The following is a 12,515-nucleotide window of genomic DNA, read 5'->3' as shown; positions in this document are numbered from 1 at the left end:
CAACCGCGAGGCCTGCATTTAACAACAAACAGACACAAAGAAAAGGAAAAAGAAAAAGACGTTGTCACTTATCATTTCCGTGCATGCACACAGTTAGACTCCGTCCTTTTTGTCTGAGGGGGGAGAAGACTAATAAGACAAAACGGGTGCTTTGTTTTGACAAATTCATCCTACAAAGAAAAAGACGAACATCACCTTTTTTTTTTCTTTTTTTTTTTGTTTCGTCTTAAAAACCACAGGGCCGTCTCAAAAATGTGTCACTTCCTTGGAGAGGAACGTGCGTTTCAAACTCCACTTAAAAAATAACGAGAGAACAATACATCTTCTTTTCTTTTCTTTTCTTTTCTTTTTTTTTTTTTCTTCCTCAGAGATGTGAAAGCTGGTTCAGCGATGGCACCAAGCATTCTTTGGGAGACGAGCAGGATGCAGCGCTGCACTCACTTCCCGTCCTATGATACAGTAAGCCATTCTCCACGGGTTTCCAGGAGGTTCTACATGTCCAGTGAGGGGAACAGCACTAGAACTTGCTGTTAAACATACTGTATGGAACAGCATTTAAAAAAAAGTCAGTGATCAGGCCACACGTGTGTATTATCTCCATTGAGTCTGCGCCGCCCAAAGCGGCAGTGTGAGGGCGGCCATCACCAGCAGTAGGGAGGGTCCGCGGGAAAAGGACTTGCCGGTGGGGGCTGCCGCTGCGCGTTCAACGCTCCTGTCAGCTCCGATCACCGGAGCATCCGTTCCGACAAAAACGAACTCCGTGGTGCAGCCTTCAGAGCAGCCACTGCCACTGCCGGAGCTGCTGCCCTCGTCACCTGAAAAAAAAAAAAAACCATCACAAACATCGAAATTTACACACAAATAATATCAACGCCCGCAGCTGGAACGTCTTTTAGTAGCGATAAATAGTAGCGACAATTGTGCAGAAGACACAAAATAGACCGTTTTTTTGCTCTTTACTGTGACATATTTCACAAATTCAATACGATTTTTAACATTAACCATTTTGAGGACTTTTTCCTCAGTTGTGTTTATATAGTTGGTGACAATGAGAAATGGGGAAAAAAAAGAATCGCCTAGATTATGCTGAAAAAAAACATATAAAACACTCTATATTGCACATTCTTATAGCCTCTGTATATACTGTACGTTTTAACATAGTCATGGAAAAAAAAAAGCAGCCAAAATGCTCTGTGTTCTAAGAGTTCAAAGTGTGGATTAAAGCGGTGATTTCTCCTGAAAATGTCGAAGAAAACCCTTAAACATAGAGGCACTCAGAGATTCATTTAGCTGATAAAGGCCATTTCATTCTACTCTATTCTACCAATGTTTATTTATTATATACGGTATGTGTTTACCGCTGGGTATTACAACTAACGTCCATAATCAATTCGGTCCTGATTCGATTAAGTATCAATATCATATTGATTTAGCCAAAGCATTGCATGTTTATCCCTCTGTTACATGGGAATCGCTGTAACGTTGAAGCATCATTTTCACTCAGAGATGGAGGCGGTGCGTGCTGTGATGTGAAATCTGTGTTTTTCTCTATGGAGTTTGGTGCGGGGAGTTGTAGACAAGGCCCTCTAAAGACAAGTTAATATTCTTAAGATGTCAAAGAATTATTTTTTTTTTAATAAGAGAGTCTTTCGTTGAGTGGCTAAATGCAGATATTCCGCGTGCCTCACAGCTGGGTTCTTGTTGCAGCACAGTAAGCTCAGCGTGTGTCAGTACCTCGTACAACGACACTTTAAAGAAACTTACCACTTTCAGTCTGCAAATTAAACAAGATCCCAGTGAAGTCTTATTCACATGGAATGCAAGTAATGCAGTTTTCTCATTGTAGGAGTCAGAGAAGCCCCCCCCCATGCCAAATTGGAACCTATGGAACAATTTTACTTTCTCCAGCACTGGCTGTGTGATGTTTTAACCATTCCTGAGAGAAAAAAACAGCAAGTGTGACAGCAACTAAAATTGAGTTACGGTTCACAAATGTAGCACTGTCGCGTCGCCGTACTTTTTATCTGTAGTGCAGAGTTTCTCCCGTCTCGTCAGCTGCTGGAAGAGTCGGGCTGAAAGAATGGATTCTGTCATTGCCGCATTTGAGATGTACATCATTGCCCCGTGTCACTGTACCCACACGGCAATTTATTCCCCTAATAATGTCAGTGTTGCCTCAGTCGTGCAACACTGATGCAGCCGGTGACGCTGCACGGTGAGTCGCTCCTCCGTGGATTTTATTTTGGTCATAACAGTTTGTGATGTATGGGGAGGGTGTGTTTTCTTGGGATTTCAAACTATTGTTTGGTAGGAGTTTGTAATCCAGTCTTCCAAACTTTTGAAGGGTTTTGTTGAGGTTAACATTAGAGTGTTAGGATTAAATTACGATTGACATATTTGGCATTTTAACCCTTTACAGAGCACTGGCGGATTACATTTTTTGATTTTTTTTAATTTTCATGTAGAAAATCAAGCTACAATATACAGTATGGTTCCTTGCCTGTCCAAAAACAGTGTATATATAATAATATACAAATAAAAACACAAATTAAGTGAAAGGAACATGATTTTAGAACATTAAAGAACATTTTAGAACAGTGTTCCCCAATCCTGGTCCTCATGGGACACCTGTCGTGCATGTTTAGATGTTTCCCTGCTCCAAAAAACACCTGATTGATTGATTTCATCAACAAACCATCAATAGTTTTTGAGATTTTTACCATAGATTGTGTATTTTTGCCTAACAGCTCTTATGCAGTCAAAATCAAAATGGTAATTGTAAATGGTAACTGTATTTAGATAATACTTTTCTAGTCGTGACGACCGCTGTCTTGATGCTTTTAGCTGCTTTGGGACAGTAGCTCAGTGGTAGGGGGTTTGATTCCCGGGCTCTGCTTGTCTAGATGCTGATGTGTTCTTGGGCAAGATACTTAACCCTTAGTGCTCACGATGCACCCTTGGTAACTTGCCGTGGGAATAATACACAAACTCCTTATATGGACATCCATATTTTCCGTCTTCTTATGTGTTGTTGAGTCAAAGTTATGATTCATTTTATGTCGCATTTTTAGACCGTTTTTTTTCCCCTTTCATTTTTGTGAACTTTGAACTGTGAGATTTGAAACGTTTTGAGTACTTTTTGCTAAGGTGGGTTTATATAGTTGGTGAAAAATATTTATATATATATATATTTAATATATACATATATATGTATATATATATATATATATATATGTATATATATATATATATATATATATATAAATATATATATATATATATATATATATATATATATATACATATATAAATATATACATATATATATACTGTATTTTTTATCAGATTGCCTAGATTGTGCTGAAACAATCTGTATATTACACATTTTATAGCCTCTGTATATACTGTATGTATAAACATAGTAATAATGGGGAAAAAGCAGAATGGCTATGAAAGATGAATGGCAAGTGTAAAGTGTAAAGCGGCTTTGAGTGGTCATGAAGGCTAGAATGGTGCGCTATAAATACCAGTCATCCATTCAAACCCATTCACTCACTGTACTGCTGCCAGCACAACCATCACACTGGGATGCAGACGAGCAGCAGAGCTGGGAATCAAACCCTCGTCTTCCCAGAATCCACTGTTGCCCCCTCACTCACAGTAGAAACTCTTCTCTCTGTACTTCGAATCATACTTACTGGAGTCCTGGAAGTAGATGTCATTTCCGTTGTAGGCATTCTTCAGCTTGTTGGTCATGACACGCAGCGCCATGATCTGCTGCCGAATCAGCGTGTCGGGCCGCGTGATGTCCACGTCCACCTCTGGGTTGTTCACTTGGTTGGTTAAACCGTCCTTCACCACTTCGGGGAAATATCTGGTCAAAGCACACGAAACAATCCTTAATCTACGAACATGTGGGTGAGATTTAGCGTCCTTGTTGTTTGGCTTTGCCGTGTTTCCAGTGCAGAATGATGAAAAAAAAAGAATGATTGGATTCTGATAAGATTGTTTTCACTCAAGTTGTACGGCCACATATCAAATATATCTCTTCTACAACCAAGTGAAACTAACCTGATATGAAAAATTCTGTGCCCACACTCACCTGAAAAATCTCAAATGTGCCTTGAAGTTCGCACGTAGCCTGTGAAACTAAAGCAATCTAATCAAGTTCCAGATGTTACAGCTCATCTTCAGTCTTGTCTTTTTGCCAGAGTGGCTGCAGCCTCTGACCAGGATATTGTCTCCATGGTTTTTCTCCTCAGCACCACATATGCACTTTGTAGAGAATCTCATAAAATTGGAGGGAACAAGTGTGAATATCTCATCATCTCGTGTGACAAGGCGAGGATTCAAAAGTAGACCTGACCGACCCGAAGTGAAGTGTTTGAGACAGCCGCTTTGAACCTGACAATGAGAATGCTCATAATCAGAGTTAATAGGCTATTTCCTGTTTGATTATTCACTTGCTGTGGTAATTGCATTCATGTTAATGTTCTTTATAACACTTGTTCATGTGTTATGTCACCATTTCTCGGTTTAATTGTGTGTCATATAATTGTTTTCATAGAAAATGAAGTGCTCATAGTTTATCCTCCTGCAGACTGGGAGATAATTGCTCACATGTGTGGCCCAATCTGTCTCTTCTTATGTTCGAGGTTTACAGCTATAATCCTAATATCAATGACATGACTGTGTGAGCAGAAACCCCACAATATAAAATGAGCCTAGCAGGAAGCTAACAGGATCCTGTGTCCTTTAGCTTTTGGCCATAGTTTTGTCAGCCTCCCGACACCTTGATTGACATCAAACTCAATTACTTTTCAATTACTTTCCAGGACCAATTTCCTCAAATTCAAGGACTGGATGTGCTGACACAGCTTAAGATGGGAGGGCAACTTGTAAGGGCCACTTCACCCACTGGTGTCCACTTTCATTGATTTGAAGCACTCTCCGCATCCGGACAAGTGATTGTCCTTGGAATCAAGGTATCTTCTCTGTCATTGTCTTTGGTGAGACAGAGATCTTGGAATTTTCATTTCCCAGACATCACGTCGTCATTTGCTCTCTCTCGCTTAACTTTACTTGCTCGGCGCTCTGCGCGGAATCTCACGTCAACGGCGGAGAGAGAGACCGTGGACAGTGTCCACAACGCCGCTGGTGATTGCGACTCGAAAGGTTTGTCCTTCGTAGGCCAAGGGGAGACATTTACGTGAATAACTTAGCTTCTTGCAAAAGATTCAAGCATTTTCAATGACCCATGTCTATTTAGGACAAAAACTTTCAAGGGCCTTGAAATGAGTTTTTCAAATTCACAAACTTTCAAAGATTTCAAGGACCCATGGGAACCCTGGCTAGCACTAGCCCAGTTTAGCCCAGTTAACTGCTAGCTGCTAGCTTATATAGCCACCTCCATGTTTGTTTTGATTCTAAAGTCACATTTGATCATGTAGATTTCTTTCATTCTTCATTCTGGAACGGTTTCTTTAAATGTACAGTGTGTGGTTGTGTGTGCTTTCTCACAATTCAAATATCAAGTATCAGTTACATCTGTTGTTGAGTCTTTAGCTTCCCAGGCTTTTTGGATTCTAAGGCTTTGTTTAGACTGCAGCGCCAATTAGGTTTTTAAGCATATCCAGATAGTATCTAGCTCAATTTTGGCAGTCATGGACAGCTGTAAAACACACGAGATCTGAGTTTTCCAATGCCGATTCTGAACGGGATTTTTACAGATCTGTTTCAATCTGAACGCCCCGGTCGTTCAGATAGGATCTCAAAGCGTATTCTGCGTCACTCGACTCAATGTGACTCGAGCGACAAGAACGACAAATGACGTAGTAGAAATCAGGAGAGACGGAAGTTAATCAGAGGCGTGTCAAACGACCGACAAATATAAATAAATCTGATTTGGCAAGGCCTAACATTTGAAAATCCTACTGTGCATCAATCATTAGATAACAGGAAACTCTATTTATTTTCTCACATTCTCCTGACATGTTCTGACTGTTAATAAGATTTTATTAATTCTGATCAACCAATTTGCATACCAGATTTAGAGTGACGGTTAAAAATGGCACTGACACCCACACACACACACAGTAGAACATGTCTTTTATTGCACCAGCTGGTGATTTTGTTATTTGGAGAAGGCCAAAGAGATGGCGTGATATATTCTCAATGCCGGCATCTTTGGTTCACTGTCAGAAGAAAAACAACTTCCAGTCCATGGATCTACTGTACGGCTCAGTGATACTCTACATGCTGCAGTGCACTGGTGATAAGAGGTGCTGGAAACTGCACAGTCTTCTTGAGCTTTACAGTCTCGGAGCTTAGAAGTTCTCCATATATAAGCACTAACCATTGTACTTAGAGAGAGAGTTAATCTGAGAACACACTGGGGTTATTTTAATCCCTGGCAGGCAAAAATGTGATAACAGCAGAGTGGAGAGGGGGCGGTGCAAGTGACTTTGCTGTGGTTATAGGAAATGTCCTCACCTGCCCTTCGCGTGGCTGTTCCAGCACTGCTCCTCATCAGATTCCGTGAATCTGCCCTTGGTGCAGATGTCATCTGGCAGTTTGGACCAGAACCTCCTGGACTCCTTCAGCTTCTCTTTGATGTCAGTCACCTGCCACGGGCCAAAACAGACGAGAGAATTATATATATTTGGCTGAACAGTTTTGCATTTCAGTCGCTCAAGGGTGAGAAGTGAACCGACTGTTAAGTCGCTCGCTTGACTGTGACACCGAGGTGCACACAGCCACGTCATTCTCAGGATGGATATGCATTTATTCTGCTACTTTGATGACTTGGCTGAGCTTTCTTAGGTTTGTTTTATTTGGCTTCTTTTGCGACACCACCCTACCTGATTTAACTGTAATCCATCTCCAATAACGATGGCAATAAATTGTGATTTTAATTTGGTTTCTGTGGTAGATTACTATGCACAATCCCTACTGTTTGTGTATTTCTGTCCATAAGTACCGCTGTGGACTGCCTGGACTTATTTCCATCTTGCCCACTTCCACCCATATTGTGATAATCTGTGATTCACACTCGACAGATTTGACGTTTCAAATGTGATATTTGGCACATGGCGTCCCCATCGCCCGACTCCATCTGGACTCAGCAAGACGTTTGACCTGCTGACATCCGAACACATGCGAGAGAGAAAGAGAACGAGAGAATGTTGCTTTGAACACGACAGAAATCTTGGACGCGTTATTAATCATGTTAGATTACAAAAAAAAAAATACACAGAATGTTTCCACTTTCTCTTTGATTGATGAATTCAGCGCAGAAGCTGTGGCTACAATTGAAAAGTTCACAGCTACAGGAGACAATAAGAACACAGGCAATACCAGCACAAATCAACATGTATTAAATCAAAAAGAGACTGAGGTCAAAATTGAGCTCAGCATCACACGAAAAGTAAAATTGTGTGTGTGTGTGTCATAATATACTTTGGCAAGAGAGAACATTGTCAGTGGGTGAAGACCCGCTCTGAGCAATCACATCACTTTCAAATGCAATCGCAATCTTTGTTTTTCTGTTTAAGTTGTTTTGGATCTGAACCAGTTTAAGCCACTGAATTCTTCGAGGCTCTAAAAAAGCGTAGCCTGCACAAAAATAAATAAAAAAAATACTGTATCTGTCACATGCAATTTATGCCCTGATATTTCAGAAAGCAGCGTCGGTTGAATGCAAAACTGAAGCCAAAAGCCTTTTTTTTAATCTTAGCAAACATTTCATCCGAGTTATGTACATATATTGTACTCTTGTAAAGATTAATCCTTAAGATGTTTATGAATACTCAGCAGTTAAGTTTCATGCTCGCAAGATTATACAGCAAATAATCGTTCACATAATTATTTTTAATTGTACTTAATTGAATGGACTGTATGTTTCTTGTTTAATTTCAGGTGCATGATTTACAATCAATTGGCTCAAGGTTGAAGCAAAAACGACAGAGTCCACACACACGGATGTATGGATGAGTGAGGCATGTGTGCGTGGAGGTAAAATGTCCAGATGGCCGCCATGTGGAAAATCAGAGCGAGTTTTCCGTGGAAAAATGTGACCGAATGTCCACGATTCCACGCTGAAATCAACAAAAGCAGCTTCTCATTTCTAAATGGTGATCATCAAGGTACATACTTTAGAATTTACAATACATTTTTTATGGGCTGCAACTAACGCTCGTTTTTAGAATTGCGTAATCTGTCGATTATTTTCTCAGTGAATTGAGTATTCTTTCGTCCATAAAATGTAGGGAAATGCTGAAAATCCAAACCTGGAAATTATGATTCTCAAAATGTCTTTTCAGTTTTAATGATTTGATTTTTTTGTCAAATGGAGCAAAGAAACCAGAAAATATTCACATTTAAGAAGCCGAAAAATCAGAAAGCTTGTTTTAATTTTCTTCATAATAGCTAGGTTGTGCTGAAAAAAGGGATATAATCCACTTTATATTGTCCTTTCTTATAGCCTCTGTGCATTTTAACATAGTAATGGAAAAAATTAGCCATAATGCTTTGTGTTCTAAGGGTTAATTTAATTTTGATTCATTAGCTGATGCTCTAAAACGGAGTAGGCCACCAGTGTGATTCCAGTACCACGTCACCTACTTGCACCTTAATGATGTCACTTCAAGATGACAACAACCATATCTGACTGTATTTGCTTCTTGGAGGCTGGTGAAGAGAGAGAGAGAGAGCCGGAGCAATAAAGTAAGCTCTGGGAAGCCTGAGGTAATTACCCAGTGAGCTGCAACATTGTTTTATCTTGGGTTTGGGTATATGCCACAGTTGCCTGTGGTTGGATTCAGAGCGGAGTACACACCACACAGTATATATCATCTTAGCCATTCTTGAGGAGGTGGATAGAGTATGACAGCTTATATAACTACTCCTCTCTATGCTAAATATTTAACTGTGTTATACATGCCAGCTGTTCTAACAAATCACGACTCATTGAGACTGGAAAATGGAGTGAAAATGGAGTTGAGATTTTGTCATCAAATTCATAAACGACTTCCAACCCCGTTATGCTCTCACAGACACGCGGCTGGACAGACGAGCTCACGGCAGATACAGTAGGCCAGTGTTTCCCCAACGTCTGATATGGTGGCCCAGTTTTGAAAAAGGTGGCAAATCGTCATGACCCAATTCACAACATAAAAAAAACTGACGGCAGCACAATCGTGTACGCTATGCAGCCTTTTCTGTAAGCGTTATTGTGACTAAGTTAACCAGACTTTTCCAAGTGACACATGTTTGATGAATGAATCACAACTTCAAAGGCTGGGAAGGATTCTGCAAAATAATGTGGACTGAGCCCAAAAAAAAAAAATCTGCCACAACCCAGACGTTCTGTGGACTGAGCCAGAATCTGTGAACGACTGCTGTCGACTGAACTTCACAAAAGTCAACACAAAGTTTTTCAGGAAAAACCGAAAGCTCCTTATAGTCAAATCTGGATCAAGTCAGTTGTCCAATGTGGAAAATAGAAGCTTAACAATGTTTTGTGTCACTCAGAAGGTTTACATGCACAGTTTAATCGAGCTAAGGTCATAGTCTGACTAAGAACAACTTGCCGAGTTTACATGCGGAGGAGAAAATCGATTGATTGGCCGCGTACGTCTGTCTCCACCTCCGCAGGTGGCGCTGTATCTCTCTTGAATCAGTTTCCTGTTGACCTTTACATCACAGAGATGGATCTGCAGTGCTGTGGTTCCGTATGTTTTGTTCTTTCTCCACATGTTAATCGTGATACGTGAGCACGGCTCTTGGGGTTACGAAGAAAGACGCGGCTGCCATGTGACGTCCAGCAACAGTAACCGCAATCTAAACGTTGTATCCTTGTACTTCCGGGTCCAAGACTGTGGCGGAAATTGTGGTGCACGTGCAGAACGCCAAGTCCAACTATAGTCCGACTAAGCGTATACCTGCAGGAGTAATCAGACTATGAATCGCATTATCCAGGTATGTTAGTCCGACTAAGACTAGCTTGATTTTAGAATGTGTTTAAACTTCGTGTTTAAAACGGATTCCATCCGCGATTTTCTTTATTATCTTACATGGCTACTTTTCTGATTGATTAATCCAAGCAATCAGAAAAATATTAACTTAAGTATGAATTTCAAACATTTCTTCACAGATGAAATTGGAACTTTCCAGCCGCCAAAAACAAAACCAATGCTCCTGCAGTCGAGCTGCAGCTTTTATCAACAAACAACATTATTAATTATGGCCTGTCTCTGCATCAATGGAAAATTGCCCATGTCCACATTGTGATGTCTTTTAAAAACAATTCTTTTCAGCACCGCTGGCCATGCCATTTTTTTTTAATCAATCATTCACTTACAGTCTTTCAACATTGACTTCTATTTGTTGTTTTAAAGGTTCTCAGTGAAGGACAGGAAGAGCCCGAACAGTATGAATGTCTGCTCAAAGATTATTCGAGTACAGAAGAGAGAGACATGGGATCTCTGTGGGTGAACCAGGTGGCTAAGATTGCAAAAGCGATTATAAGCCAACATAATCATATTCTTTTCCAGTAAATTCCCTGCACTGCAGCATTATAATAGAACACACCATGACTCAAGTCCTTCATTCTGCTCGGCATCGGGCTACAAAACACAGGCAGTGGTCATCTTTTATATTCATATAATGTTTTCATTGATTTGTCAATTGTAATTTGTAAAAACACCATTGCTTATTTGTGGTTTCGTATTTATTGCTGGTGTTGTTGTGTACAGTAATCGGTTGGCTCTGATATACAGTATTAATTATTGCTGGTGAGTTTTGTGTGTCTGTATTGACTTGTACAAGCTGCACATTAATTGCCCTTCTTGGGATCAATAAGGTTGTCTGAATCTGAATGTGAGTGAGTCCAAATGAGGAGAACACAAGTCCAGACCGGGCACTGACCCTTCACTAAAAGCCCCCCGCAAATTCTCCTGCTGCGGTGATCGGGTCTGATCCAGATAATCTCCTTCTGTCTTCTTCACATGTGAACAGCGAAATGTCCGCGCTCAATCTTCCACAACTTTTCATCTCTGAAATCGGCTTTGGTGTCGACCGACAGCTGCGCACGCCAACAGATGACGCCAACATTCTTAATCCCGCTAATCATTTCTCCCGGGAAGATGCAACGGACGTCACTGGGAAAAACTACAAGACCCGAGAATATTCTGTTTGGCTAAATCCAGACTATAAGTCTGTATGGACACAATGATGATTAAGACAACCATATGGACACCGGTGACATTTCCACACATATACAAAAACCCTTATGTCCTAGTGACACAGGGGATTTGGGAGAGTGCATTCAGTGAAGCATTGGGTCTTAACGAGACATGAAAGGGCCTGTACCAACAGGACGCCACAGCAGGGGGGACTGCCCTCACATTTGATGTGACAATCCTGTCATGGAGACACTAAAGCTGGTTAGGTTTAATTCGTGTTAGTTAAGCTCTGAATCAGGACGACGGTCCCCAACATCCAGGTACTGAGGTGCTTAGATTCTGCTAGATTCCAACCATTGTCAAATATGTTCACACATTGCTAATTAAGCCAATCCGAATTTCCCAATATCCAATATTGTGTCGTACAGCAACAGAAACACACTGGCAGATGCACAGAGGCTACTCGGCACTAAAAAAAAAAAGCAAAGCTGGCGACTTGGACTGTGGCTGAAAACACAAAAAAAGCACCCACGGAAAGTTTCAGAAGTGGATTACTACTGCTAAAAATAAACTTGGATGACGAGTAAAACCTCATAATCTCGTTTAATCATGAACTTTACTTTGGCTTCTCACAAGCCCGATGGTCCCGATCACTGAGAGACTCCATGCAGAAAGGCCCTAATTCCAAACGGGTCGCGAAAACCGGGTCTTGTCGCTGCAAAGGCAACAGTGCTATAACCACAACACCTAACTTCCACATCGTGCCATCACTGGTGGATGTGGATCAGCGGAGTGGAGCGGGTCATCGTGCTTTTGGAAGGTCAATGTTCAAGCCTTGGCTCCGCTCGTCTAAATGGTGATGTGTCCTTGGGCGAGACACTTATCCCAAATTTGCTCCTGGCAGTGCATAGCTATGGCAGATGTGTGAAAGATAAAGCGCTGAATATGGATGCGCTGTATTGTGTGGTTATGAATGAATGCATGTGAAATGGAAATAGTGTCGCACGAAGCGACTTTTATTGGTACTCCAGAAGAGGGAATGGCTATATAATTACAGACCATTTACAATTTACCTTTTGTGTTGTTTCACACTCTTGCAGGACTCGCTCGGCTCGTAGGACTTAATGTTCCGATAATCTGTATCTTACTGTCATTGAATCTGTACATCTCAAGTTGAAATGATATGGCTGAAGCAGTTAAGCCGTTGTAAAAAAAAGGGGAAAACTGACAATGAAAAGCTGTTTTATTTTAATATTACGAGCATGACTTCCCCTATATTTACACTATTAAAAAGTTTGTTCATCCATTAGATCTTGTCTGACTGTGGCTAAG

At 40.8% G+C, this 12,515-nt stretch overlaps 1 protein-coding gene across 1 annotated transcript in view; it reads right to left on the bottom strand.

Moving 5' to 3' along the window:
• Positions 1-323: 323 nt before the first annotated feature.
• LOC122782119 (glypican-6-like) overlaps positions 324-12,515 on the bottom strand; it is a 125,485-nt gene continuing 113,293 nt past the window's right edge. Inside the window, exons 8-10 of the mRNA XM_044046332.1 lie at positions 6,493-6,623; positions 3,699-3,874; positions 324-815 (exon numbers count right to left, since the gene is read on the bottom strand). Of these exons, the coding sequence (XP_043902267.1) occupies positions 592-815; positions 3,699-3,874; positions 6,493-6,623 (531 nt within the window). The 3' untranslated portion in view covers positions 324-591. The remainder of the gene's footprint in view (positions 816-3,698; positions 3,875-6,492; positions 6,624-12,515) is intronic.

The sequence above is a fragment of the Solea senegalensis genome, linkage group LG15, assembly GCF_019176455.1.
Source record: "Solea senegalensis isolate Sse05_10M linkage group LG15, IFAPA_SoseM_1, whole genome shotgun sequence".
In the NCBI taxonomy this organism is placed as follows: Eukaryota; Metazoa; Chordata; class Actinopteri; order Pleuronectiformes; family Soleidae; genus Solea; species Solea senegalensis.
The sequence above is the reverse complement of the archived record's forward strand: the minus strand, read 5'-3'. Positions and strand labels throughout refer to the sequence as shown.